Genomic DNA, 12,816 nt, shown 5'->3' with positions numbered 1-12,816 from the left:
AGAAAGGTGGAGGGATTTTTTGCGGGGTATTGAATGTTATTGTGCACTAAGAGGTTTTTGAGGCTTTTGCCTCTTTTGTATGCACTCATCAGGGTCTTTGATTGCAGAGAAGGTAGGGATTGGTCAGATTGAATGATTAGCCATTGCTTTCTGCCAATACGATCTATGTTGGTACTCTGGGTATGGAAAGATTTAACCCAAATTATTTTGTCTCTGTGTTTGGTGGGGTTTTTTAGTTAGGGTGGACTCTCTTGTCATGGCAGCTATGTTATTTTTAGTGCGTAGGATCTGATCTTGAGGATATCCTCTTTTCACAAATTTCTGTGCCATTTTGTCAAGGGGTGGCTGCACTTCATTTTCCTCACTGGTAATTCTGCGCACACGCAGCATTTGGGAGTGTGGCAGTGCCCTAATTAGGGGTGCTGGATGATGGCTGGTAGCTAATAAGACAGTGTTCCTGTCTGTTGGTTTTACAAACAGTGAGGTTTTGATGGTACCATCCTTAATGGCTATGTTTACATTGAGGTAGTTAACTTGGGATGGATGAATGCAGTAAGTAAATTTAATGGGGGAGTTGGTAAGGTTATGGTTATCTATGAGCTCCGAGAGCTCCTGCTGGTTACCGGACCAGATGACCATCAGGTTATCTATATACCTGGTATATAGTTTCAGCTGGCTGTTGATGGCAGAATTGCATGTAAATAGTGACTTTTCAATGTGGAACATAAACGTGTTGGCGAACGATGGGGCCACTGAGGACCCCATCGCATACCCACGTTGTTGCAAGTAGAATTTGCTGTTGAATATGAAAAAGTTCCTCTTGAGTGTCAATTCCAGCAGTTGTAAGAAGAAAGAGATCGATGGTCCTGTATAGAAGATATTGTCCGTCAGTAGGTTGCGCACAGCTTCCAAGCCCTCTGCGTGTGGTATACAAGTATACAAATTAACGACATCGATCGTGCCAAATATACAGTCGTCAGATATTGGTCCAACCTCAGCCAGTTTGGATAACAAAGAATTGGTGTCCTTTCAGATATGTTTCTTCATGTTGGACACAGGGCTGTAAAAAAGAGTCCAGGTATATAGATATTTTCTGGTACAGGGACCCTCGGGCAGATATGATGGGTCTGCCCGGGGGGTATATTAGTGTTTTGTGTATTTTTGGATTTAGATATAGTATAGGAATTATAGGAAAATCCGTGGTGAGTGCTTCCTTCGTGGTCTTGTCAATAATTTTCTCAGTGCATGCTGTGCTCAATAAGTTGTCCAGTTTTTGTATTCCCCAGATGGGTCACGGTCTAGCCTGGTGTATGTGGCTATATCTGCCAATTGTCGCTCTGCTTCTGCCACATATTCAGATGTATTGAGCACCACCACTATTTCCATTATTTCACATTGTAATATCACTGGTATCCCTCTAATGTACAGTAATGACGAGTTGTTTTCACTAGCACTTTGTTTTGGATAGTTGTATTTGCTTTCACCGTTTCTCACTACATACATATTGCTGTAAAGCAACACGTCATTACCATGACAACCACTGGTTCACAATGACCGGCCTCCTGCCGTGCCCCCGGCAAGCGTGCTGAGGGGAGATGAGGTCATTCTCCGGCGCCGACGTGGAACACGGACGGAGCCAGTCCCTATTTAGGTAAGAACACTTATGCTTGTACTTTGTTCTCACGCTACACCTTGATAAAAAACCTCAAGGTTTTGAAACGTTGGTTTTAAACACCGTCTGTTCGTGCTTTTTGTCTGAGTGAAGCCGCCCCACACCTGATATATATATGTATATATATTTCCCTGTTCCAGCACTCAAAAATTGCCCGTTGCCTGTTCCAACACTCAAGAAAGCATCCAGCTATCCTGATAATATACAAAGCAAAGGCTGCACTCAGGTAATTTATTAATTTATAGTTTTTTATATAGCGCATATATTCCGTTGTGCTTTACAATTGGAAGCAACAGTGTTTTAGCTCCGAAACATTGATGAAAAGATCCTGCTTTCAATTTATTTACATGACCTGAGCACAGCCGTTGTATATTGTTGGAATAACTGAAGGCCTTCTATTATGGAGGACATTACTCTATCACTGCAACCCTGCACACACATTAACATGTCACTCCCCCCCCCCAACCCCCCAGCACACATTAACATGTCACTCCCCCCCCCCAACCCCCCAGCACACATTAACATGTCACTCCCCCCCCCAACCCCCCAGCACACATTAACATGTCACCCCCCAGCACACATTAACATGTCACCCCCTAGCACACATTAAAATGTCACTCCCCTAGCACACAATAACATGTCACTCCCCCGGGCACACATTAAAATGTCTCTCTCCCCCAGCACTTGTTAACATGTCTCTCTCCCACACATTAACATGTCACCCCCAGCACACATTATCATGTCACTCCCCCCTGCACACATTGTCACTACCCCCAGATCACATTAACATGTCTCTTCCCCCCACAACACACATTAACATATCTCTCCCCACAGCACACATTAACGTGTCCCCCTCCCCCCTGAACACATTAACATGTCTCTTTCTGCCCCCTCAGCACACACATCTGTCTCCTCCCAGCCCAGCTCTCACCGGTGTGCCGCTAACTCGCCACCTCTACACACAGTAGGTGGTGAACAGCAGCACATTGCCGCTCATCAGGGTTCCCTATACCCACTCTCTCCCCACACACTCCCCGCACGAGTACACACTCATCCAGAGTGCTTGGCCAGATTCCCTGGCTGGGTCCTCTAATAGGGGTCTGTCCAATACATCTTGGGACAGCAGTTGTACCCTCCTTTTCACCTACAACTGAGACCAAAGGGACTCGCTGCCAAGCCCCACATCCATCACAAGAAGCAGCGGTCCCGGAATCAGTGGGGTTTTCACTCCAATTAACCCCCATTCCCTCTTTGCTATATACTTATCCAGGACAGTCTCAAGGAGAGAGATATACGTTTTTGAGCCAGTTTTATACTGCATACCTTAATTGAGAAACCTAGAAATTATATATCCAGGGGATGTAAGGATCATATATCTAATGTATTAAGGTTTGCCTGCAGCATGGTATTGATACCTAGTAATTTGATATTCCACTAACATATTATTCTTTCATTAAAATTAAAAACATTAGTGACATACTTCCTAATTGTTTTAAAAAATAGATGTAATGAATTTGAATTGTTGGTATCAGGACCTTGTAATTGTCTTACTAATTAATAACAGTAGTATCAAATTTACTAATTGACTCAAACTATTGATATCGGGACCTGTGAAATTATACTTCCCAATTGACTCAAATTGCTTATATCAGGACCTATTAAAATGCTTTATTATTAACAATTATTTGCTAAACAACTTGGAGTGTTACAGTTTCTGATTGATATAATTGTGCACTTGATTCATTTTCTGTCATCACACTTATTATTCACTGTTTATTTACCTACTGTTAGGAGGTAATTCGAACATGTACAAACTCTGTGTGCTCGTTAAGACAAACTGGTCACGTGTGTGCATATTGAATTGTTATGCACAACATAAGGTCCCCATACACGGTCCGTTCGCGGCGGATCCATTTTGTACTTTGAGATGCGCGCTCCCACGGCATCTCATCGTACAGTACAAAAAGTATGTGCTGCACATACTTTTTGTACTTGCTTTTCATCGCATTGCATTGCATGCACAATGCATGCACAAGGCATGCGATGCGTGCTTTACAAGTACAAGACGGATCCGCTAAACGGACCGTGTATGGGGACCTACACATATGAAATTGTCATACCTTTGAAGGTGTGTCTTGCACTTCCTTAGTGTTATCTACTCCCACTGTGTGTGTTTTGTGTGTATTGTTAGTGTCATTGTGTGTCAATTTTATTCTTTATTTGTGACAGTATTAAAAGTTACGTTTTAAAGTACTTTCTCTTTCTTCCTCAAGTTCTTATCTTTACCTCTCAGGGGAGCACCTCCACCAGCCATTACATATACTAAGGCACCCTATTGTACAGTACATACTGTGGATATTCTATTACTACATATATTATTATTCTTACTCTTGGTAAGTGACTTGTGCACCGGTACCCCCCAATTCCCTTTTTCCCGTGAACAAAACAGGCACTGTCGCAGCCAAGACCACACCACCCCCCTCCCCCCAGAAGGTGCTGCCGACACCCCCTCCGGCCTCCATAATATACTCACCAAGCGCACCAGGGGAGAGGGGAGTGCCGTGGCTTAGGTGACAGGGAGCCGGGGGACGGGAAGCAGTACTTCCAGAAGCTTAATTGACAGGGGCTGCTGTGATTGGACAGCAGCTGGATCTGCTGTCCAATCACAGCAGCCACTGTCAATGAAGCACTTCTAGAAGTGCCTCTTTTGCCATTATTTTTAATGAGCTTTGTTAGCCACGGTTTAGCCCCCCCCCCCCCCCCCCCCCCGCGCTTTGTCCTCTTACACTTGTTATTGGGAGGCACACTTATGGGTGCCTCTCAAACTATTTTAAATGTCACAAATTTCTAGAATAATATAATGAAAATACTTGTGCCATAAGTATATTCTTTGGATTATTTTAAACAAAATTACAGGGAAGCACTGCCTCCTCTGACTGCATGTCCCTGGTGTTTAGTCTGTAGTACAAATGTCAATAAGCTGTTGCAAGGAGTTGGGTTTATGGGTAACCAAGACAATTTTTGTTATGTGAAAAAAATATTCTTAAAGTGACAATTCTTCCTTTTTGTGACTCTACACTCACCAATATCTTCCTCCAGTTTTCCACTAGCATGAACACAACCTGCATAGACAGAGAATATATTAAAGGTCATATACTGTATTTCCACCTTTATTACAAGGGAGAAAAGGCAGTTTATTAATGGCACTAAACTACCAATAAAAGTTCACTTCTGTTTCCACAATAAATACGAAATGATTAGTTCACTGTGCCATAAAGTGGTCCAATTTTACATTAATCATTTTACCCTTGATGGATTAATATATAATAATGTTACCCATAAAGTAGTACATTTGTTTGAATTTAGGAGTATGCAAGGAACAAAGCTATATTGACTTGTAATTAATATACTGCATGTTGATTTTGATCTACTTAGCTAAAATGGTTTAAGCTAACAAATACAACTGCTTTATATAAAAGGCCTCCACAGATAGCCACACCAACTGCCACCCCAAACACTGGCAAACATCACCATCCAGGACTCACTGGCAGTTTATGTTTATTCCCTATTTTGCTTTTAGACTGGGTTGCAGCCCAACCCCTGTTATCTGGTCAAAATGACAATTCTTTAAATGTGTTATCTTGCCTCCAATTCCTCAATCACAGCAAGGGAATTGGGTACTCTTTACCTAGCACGGCGCCCGCGATTACAATCGCGGGCGTCGGGGGTAAAAAATCGCGGGCATCGCGGGTAAATAAAAAACGGGTGCGACGCGATGCCCGCGATTTTCCCATAGGGATCAATGTTAAAAGTCAGATTGGTCGCGATTTTAGCGTTAATTGGCTCAATGCCCGCGATTTTTACATAGGAAACAATGTTAAATGGGCCACAGAGCCCTAATAGTCCCCCTGAAGTGTTAAATGGCCCCCACAATTTTTAACGCCACCCCACGATGAACGTGAACCCGAAGCGTGGCGAGCGCAGCGAGCCCGCGAGGGGCGGCTGTACGCGTCCTCCGACCTTTTCATACCCCCACTATCCACGTCGGCGTGGAGTTGAGAATAGAATAGTGTGGCGAGCGCAGCGAGCCACCGAGCCCGAAGCGTGGCGAGCGCAGCGAGCCCCGCGAGGGGACCTGTTTACCTGTGAAGGTATCCGCGTCCCCTCGCGGGGCTCGCTGCGCTCGCCACGCTTCGGGCTCGGTGGCTCGCTGCGCTCGCCACACTATTCTATTCTCAACTCCACGCCGACGTGGATAGTGGGGGTATGAAAAGGTCGGAGGACGCGTACCGCCGCCCCTCGCGGGCTCGCTGCGCTCGCCACGCTTCGGGTTCACGTTGATCGTGGGGTGGCGTTAAAAATTGTGGGGGCCATTTAACACTTCAGGGGGACTATTAGGGCTCTGTGGCCCATTTAACATTGTTTCCTATGTAAAAATCGCGACCAATCTGACTTTTAACACTAAAATCGCGACCAATCTGATTTTTAACATTGGTCCCTATGGGAAATCGCGGCCATCGCGGGCATCGCATCGCACCCGTTTTTTAGTGCATGCGATGGTCGCGATGGTCGCGATGGGCGCCGTGCTAGGTAAAGAGTACCGGGAATTGCTCTTCAAGTTCCACTGCTGCACATTTATATGCATATTACACAGGGACTGTGATCATAGAATAGAATAGAATAGAATAGAATCAACTTTATTGGCCATGTATGCTTGCGCACACTAGGAATTTTTTGTGGATTTACAGTGCAGCATCAAGCAGGGATGAGGGGGGGGGGGGGGAGAAGGCATTACTTACATTTCATTAAGACATTACATGTGGGGAACACATGCCCACCGAGTTGCACAGCGCCTAGGCAGCCATCAGCGGCGCCACTGGTCACTGCTACAGCCAGGTAGGTAACATTAAGCAGAGACAGTACAGTTATCACACAGGGAACACATACCCACCAAGCTGAACAGTGCCTAGGCAGCCATCAGCGGCGCCACTGGTCGCCGAAACAGCAAGGTAGGTAACAATACAAGCAGACAGTACAGTTATCACACAGGGAATATATTTGACTGAGCTGCACAGCTCCTAGGCAGCCATCAGCGGCGCCATCTTGATCATGCTGCTCAAAGGCAGCAGTAATAATAATATTTGTATTTATGAACCACTTTTCTTCCAAAGCTGACACACCCTGCCAGCTTGTTGCTGGCAGGGTGTGCAATCAGTGAAGGAACAGCATACAGGCTTTGCATACAGTGGGGGTAGAGGTATATGATGAAGATAGAAAGAAACAGTAAAACAAAGAGTAATACATAGCTTTCCTCAGCTCAGAGGCGGAGACAGATAGTAATTTGGGAAAAGCAAAATAAAATGTGTCAGTGTTTCGGTTTATGTCCAAATCCAGTCCAAACTCCAGTTCTAACTCATTGCTTGCTTTAGACGACTTGCTTCAGATGATGCCAGGCAAGCCTTGGCCAGGCTTCTCCAAATTTCCCATTTTAAAGGAAAGTTAGGTCAGCTGGTACAGGGGGAGGCATACTTGCCTACCTGACCCTCTCCATGAGGGAGAAAATGCTCTGTTTCTGGATTTCCCTCGTAATGTATCACCTGTGGGGAGCTAGTTAAAGGTGTTTCACCACAGGTGATGGCAGGGAACTCCAGGAACAGAGCATTTTCTCCCGCATGGAGAGGGTCAGGTAGGCAAGTGTGTGATCATGTTACAATCAAATACATATACAGAGTTGGTTCCCCTTTGTCAGCTATAACAGCTTCAGCTGTTCATGGAAGGCTTTCACAAGAAGCGTTTCTGTGTGAATTTGTGCCCATTCATTCTGTGGAGCACCTATGAAGTCAGGTACTGATGTTTTGGATTAGAAGGCCTGGCTTGCAATCTCTTTTCCAGTTCATCCCAAAGGTGCTCAATGGGGGTCAGTCAATTTCTTCCACACCAAACTCATTAAACCATGCCTTTATAGTCCTTGCTTTGAGGACTGGGACACATGTTGGAATAGAAAAGTGCAGTCCCAAAGTGTTGCAACAAAGATGGAAACATAGCATTGTTCAAAATGACTTGGTATGCTGAACCCAAACCTAAACTCTGAAATATTGCCACCTAACTTCACACTTGGCACAATGCAGTCAGCCAAACCCATCTGACTGTCAAACAGAGAAGCGTGATTTGTCCACAGATCATGTTTCCACTGCTCCACTGTCCAGTGTTGGTGTGCTTTACACCACTCCATCCAATGCTTTGCATTTGTCTTGGTGATGTAAGGCTTGCTCAGCCATTCCCTTTAGCTCACGCCACATAGTTTTTGTGCTTACCTTGATGTCAGTTTAATTTCAAATCTCTTCAGCTAAGGAATTTTGAACTAGATGCAATGTGATCTAGTTTAAAATGCACAGTGAGCATTGTACCGTGTATTGGCATGTTTCGCTGTCATTGACCACGCTCTCTGATTTTATGTGGTCGTCGTCTTCTTGGCTGAGTTTCTGTTGTTCCTAAATGCTTCCACTTTCTAATAATGTCACTTTACAGTTGACTGTGGAATATCCAGCAAGGATGAAATTTATTAAAAATTATTGCAAAGGTCACAGTACCACGCTTAAAGTCACTAAGGGTCCCCGTCCACTAGTGCAATATGGCCTGTTTTTCACATGATTGGGATGCTTTTTCTGCGACGAATCACATGATAACTGTCACATTGCAGGTGCTTTTCATGCGATTTCGATACCAGGAACGCTCCTGTATGCAATCACTTGCAGGAATGTTTGGAGTGACAGCCTGGACACTCCCATACAGAGGCCCAGCAGCAGCAACGGATCCTGCCAGCAGCAGTGCAGAACACTATACTGCTTCATACACACAATAAGCACCCATCCAGAGATTGATTGCAATCAAATTGCAAGTGAGTATATTGTTTATGATCACTGTCCACCAATGTAAATCATTGTTCAGCTATGTTTAATATCAATGCACACTGCACACAGAGCTGGCCCTAACCATAGGCAAACAAGGCAAATGCCTAGGGGCACTCAAGCCTGCCTAGGGCGGGCTCTGCCTTGACAGAAGGCTAGAGGGCTCTCCACCCCCTCCCTAAGCTGTGTCAGCAGAGCCCACATCACTGAGTTAGCCTGTGGAGGCGCATAAAAACGGGCGGCAGATGTTAGAACATTCCGCCAAGTATGTGCTTTGTAATGTGAATATGGGTCACTACTTGATGTGTAATGTGAATATGGGTCACAACATGCTTTGTAATGTGACTATGGGTCACTAAGTGCTGTGTAGTGTGAATATGGGTCACTATGTGCTGTGTAATATGAATATGGGTCACTACATCCTGTGTAATATGAGTATGGGTCACTACATGCTGTATAATGTGAATATGGGTCACTATGCGCTGTGTAATGTGAATATGGGTCACTACAAGCTGTGTAATGTGAATATGCATCACTATGCAGCCATTTTCCCAATGATCTTTACCACTGCTCTGCCAGAGCAATGAAGAGGTAGAATGAAAATGGTGTGTGGGGCCCCCAGGACCCAGTGGCCTATGCACCCATTATAAAAATGCCATTGAATGGTGGGTGCATACAGTTCCTTTTTTTAGTAGTCTAATCTCCCTGTACCATTTGCACCAGTTTTTCTCTCTCTCCCCGTCCACAGACTACACTTAAATGGCTGCCACCCCATACAGTGTATCTCTCAGGCCCCTTAGCAGCCACACACCTGGCAACAGGAAGTGACTGCAGCTCCCCTACACCTGTTTGCGAGCTCTGACTGGCTAAGCCATCATCAATCACCTCTTCAAGATCACTGATTGGCTGTGCTGGGTCCTTGGCTCAGGCTGTGCTTGCAGTCCCTACCCTCAGGTGGCTACATGTGTGAGAGCAGCAGCAACAGACGGAGAGTTCCCCTTGAAACAGGCACTTCCCATACTGCAGCATGGAGAAGCGGGAGAGAAACTGCACCCTGAACAGTATGTGATCAGAGAGGATAATGAAAAATCTGCAAAACTGTCAATTAAAAGGATAGAAAAGGGGATGTAGCTTCTTTTCTGAAGTTGTACCGATTTCTGCCTTTCAAATGTTGGAGGGTATGTGGGTGTTGCTGGCTACTGGTGGGTTATGGGTGCTTTGCTGGGAGAGGGGAACTGGACCAGAGGTGGAACTAGCGGCAGTGCTAGGGGGCACCAGCCAAAATTTTGCCTAGGGCAGCAAATTGGCTAGGGCTGGCTCTGACTGCATACCTCTATACAGTACAGATGGGGCTGGCTTCATCTTTGCAGGGCTGGCGTTTCTAACGCCAGCCCCACCATCACGCCAGCCCCGCCAGGGGGCTCGCGCGCCCCCTGGGCAATGGAGCCTGCCTCTGGTTCCTGCCGTCACCTGTCGACCTCGCTGCCCCGAGTGCCCCCTGACCCTTCCTGTCTCCCACGCGCATCCCAGTTCAGTGTAGCTCCTGCCGCCGGTGCTCGCCAGCAGGGAGGGTCTGGCGAGCCCAGGCCAAGGATGGCAGGGGCTCCATCTGTATGTATATACTGTACAGTATATTCCCCAGCTTGTCCTAAAACACCTTTTCTCTAGTTTAGGTTGCTCATCCACATATAATGTCCCCCTATTGTGTCACACATTGGTCCTGCTGTCCCTTAGTACTGTTCGAATAAACTGTTTGGGCCTCTTCCACTGTTGTTTTTCAAAAACTGTCTGGGCCTCATCTAGCGTTGTTTAAATAAAGTGTTTGGGCCTCATCCTCATTGTGCCACTATTAAGTCACATATTGCTAATGCTCTCCCATAGTGTTTTTTTTTTTTCTAGTTTTTGGGTGGGGCTCATCCACATAAACAATGGTCCCCCTGTTGTGTCACACATCGTTCCTGCTGTTATTATATGTTTTTTAAAGCAGTTGTTTGTTATTAATGACACTTCCAGTCCAAGGAATGCTTGTGGAAGATGAAGTTGAAAAACTATTCTAACAAGGCCAAGAGACATGCGGCAAATGAGGAGCTAGTTGAGCTCACCAAGCGGCTCTGGTAAAAAAGAATGGCAGAACCTGCTAGGGCGTGTCCATATTTCTGAAATCTGGACTTACCGAATGGCAGGGATCCGAACTGTGATCCAAACGTTGTTTGATATTTCTGGCCAAGCTCGGCTTGCAGAACAGGGCAAAATTTCATCACCCCATTTCGCAAGATCCAAACTCAATATAAGTCCCCGACAATTGCTGCCATCTTCACTCTGGCATTGGAGAGGGTTGAGGGAGGTTGTGTCTTTGTTTCTCTCTGGGAAGCTAGCATGAAGTGGTGACCTGGTTGCAGTGGTGGTGTTCTGTGGTGTTCTTTGCTGTCCAGTGCAGTCCAGTCCTGTGGTACTGTGCTGTCTGCTGCTGGTTCTGGTGTCCTGTGCTGTCTAGTGCTGGTGTCCTGTGCTACTTTATAAGTCGAAAACAGTGGTGCTGTGCTGTCTAATGGTACTGCCGTTAAGTCCAGTGGTACCAGGGACGTGCAGGCAGGGGAGGCAGTGCCTCCCCTGTCATAAATGATTAAAACAAAATACAAAGATATTTAAAACACATATACAGTGCAATAAATATCTTATTGGTATTTTTTTTTAATCATTTATGTGATGAGACGCCGTGTAGGAGACTGGGAGGCAATGACAGCCATGCCTCCCGCTGATAACTGAAATCTGTCAGCCGCGGGGGGCGTGGCTTAGGACAGGCAAAAAAAGAGGCTGAAAAGCCCATTAGAAAACAATGTGGAAGCGGCACCAACTCCTCTGCCTCGGTGACAGGGACTGTGCCTTCAGCCAACATCAAAGCACGCCCCTGTCACTGTGACAGTTGTGGTTGGACAGCGGATCAGTCTGTCACACACTCACAGACTGATCCGCTCCGCTGTCAGAAAATGTCAGACACCCTGCCCCCACCCCCCGCCGCACGGCTATTCCGCTTTTGCTATTGCACGGGGGCATTCTCCACCTCACCTGCTGGCTGCTCGCCCCTTGAGGGTGCTGCTGCTTTCTTAGAAATAGTGACAGCTGCAGATCCTAACAGCCGCTAGCACCCACGATTCTTGGCCCCACTGTAACAATCTCCCTGCATTGGGACAGATGAGACACTGGGGAGAGAGGAGGGGTACCTGGGGGATCAACAAAGAGAAGACCACATCGTGCTGCGTGTCCTCCAGTCCCAAACTGCAGAGAACGCTCAGCAAAGGCTGGAGTCCTACTAACCCGCGGAGTAGGACATAAATCATCAGGGAGGATACAGAGAACAATCTGCAGCACATCAGTGACCCGGAGCACACACATGGTAAGGGGGGTCCTAGCCTTTGAACTGCCAGGGAGGGACATTAGTGCATTAACCCTTGCACTCAACACTGCCAGGGTGCATTAACCATTGCACTGCTATATACTGCATTGACAGGACAATTGCACTACCAGTGTTAGACAGTATTACCCTATCCCTTGCACTGGCCATGTACTGATTCATACCTTGGAAGGTGCACCTGGCAGATATAGTGGGTTTGCAGCTTGTCCCCCTGGGATGCCCAGCGGTCCCGCAGCCTCCTGCACATTACATGCACACTGCCAGATACGCATCAGCCCCCAGCACTGGCTGTAGCGGGCATTCATGGTAGGGGTAGCGGGCGGCAGCGGTAGTGGAACTCGTTCCCATTTGAAAAATGCAGAGCCTCACCAGTGACTGACCTCACCGCACGTCACTGAGTGGTACTGTCGTTAAGTCCAGTACTGCCATTAAGTCCAGTGTTACTGCCGTTAAGTCCAGTACTGCCATTAAGTCCAGTGGTACTGCCATTAATGACAGAACTGCCTTTAAGTCCAATGATATTGCCGTTAAGTCCAGTGGTACTGCTGTTATGTCCAGTACTGCCATTAAGTCCCATGGTACTGCCTTTAAGTCCAGTACTGCCGTTAAGTCCACTGGTACAGCCATATAAATCCATTTACAGTACAGTGTACTCTCTAAAAAAGATAAAAGGGTTATTTTAATCTATCTCATTTTTTCAGGCTTTGCCGTGTAAGTGTTACACTCTCCTGTGCCGCCCGCATATAATAAATAACCCCAAAATAGAAGGGTTATTTTAATCCGTCTAATTTTTTCAGGCTTTGCTGTGTGTGTGTGTGTGTGTG

General features: G+C 46.2%; 1 protein-coding gene across 2 annotated transcripts in view; it reads right to left on the bottom strand.

Moving 5' to 3' along the window:
* Positions 1-12,816, bottom strand: part of TMEM273 (transmembrane protein 273) — a 51,695-nt gene that overhangs the window by 25,194 nt on the left and 13,685 nt on the right. For both annotated transcript variants that reach the window (XM_083145374.1, XM_083145375.1), the window contains exon 2: positions 4,756-4,794. In XM_083145374.1, the coding sequence (XP_083001500.1) occupies positions 4,756-4,794 (39 nt within the window). The remainder of the gene's footprint in view (positions 1-4,755; positions 4,795-12,816) is intronic.

The sequence above is a fragment of the Crinia signifera genome, chromosome 6, assembly GCF_055691185.1.
Source record: "Crinia signifera chromosome 6, ASM5569118v1, whole genome shotgun sequence".
Lineage (NCBI taxonomy): Eukaryota > Metazoa > Chordata > Amphibia > Anura > Myobatrachidae > Crinia > Crinia signifera.
This window is presented reverse-complemented; position numbering and strand designations above follow the sequence as displayed.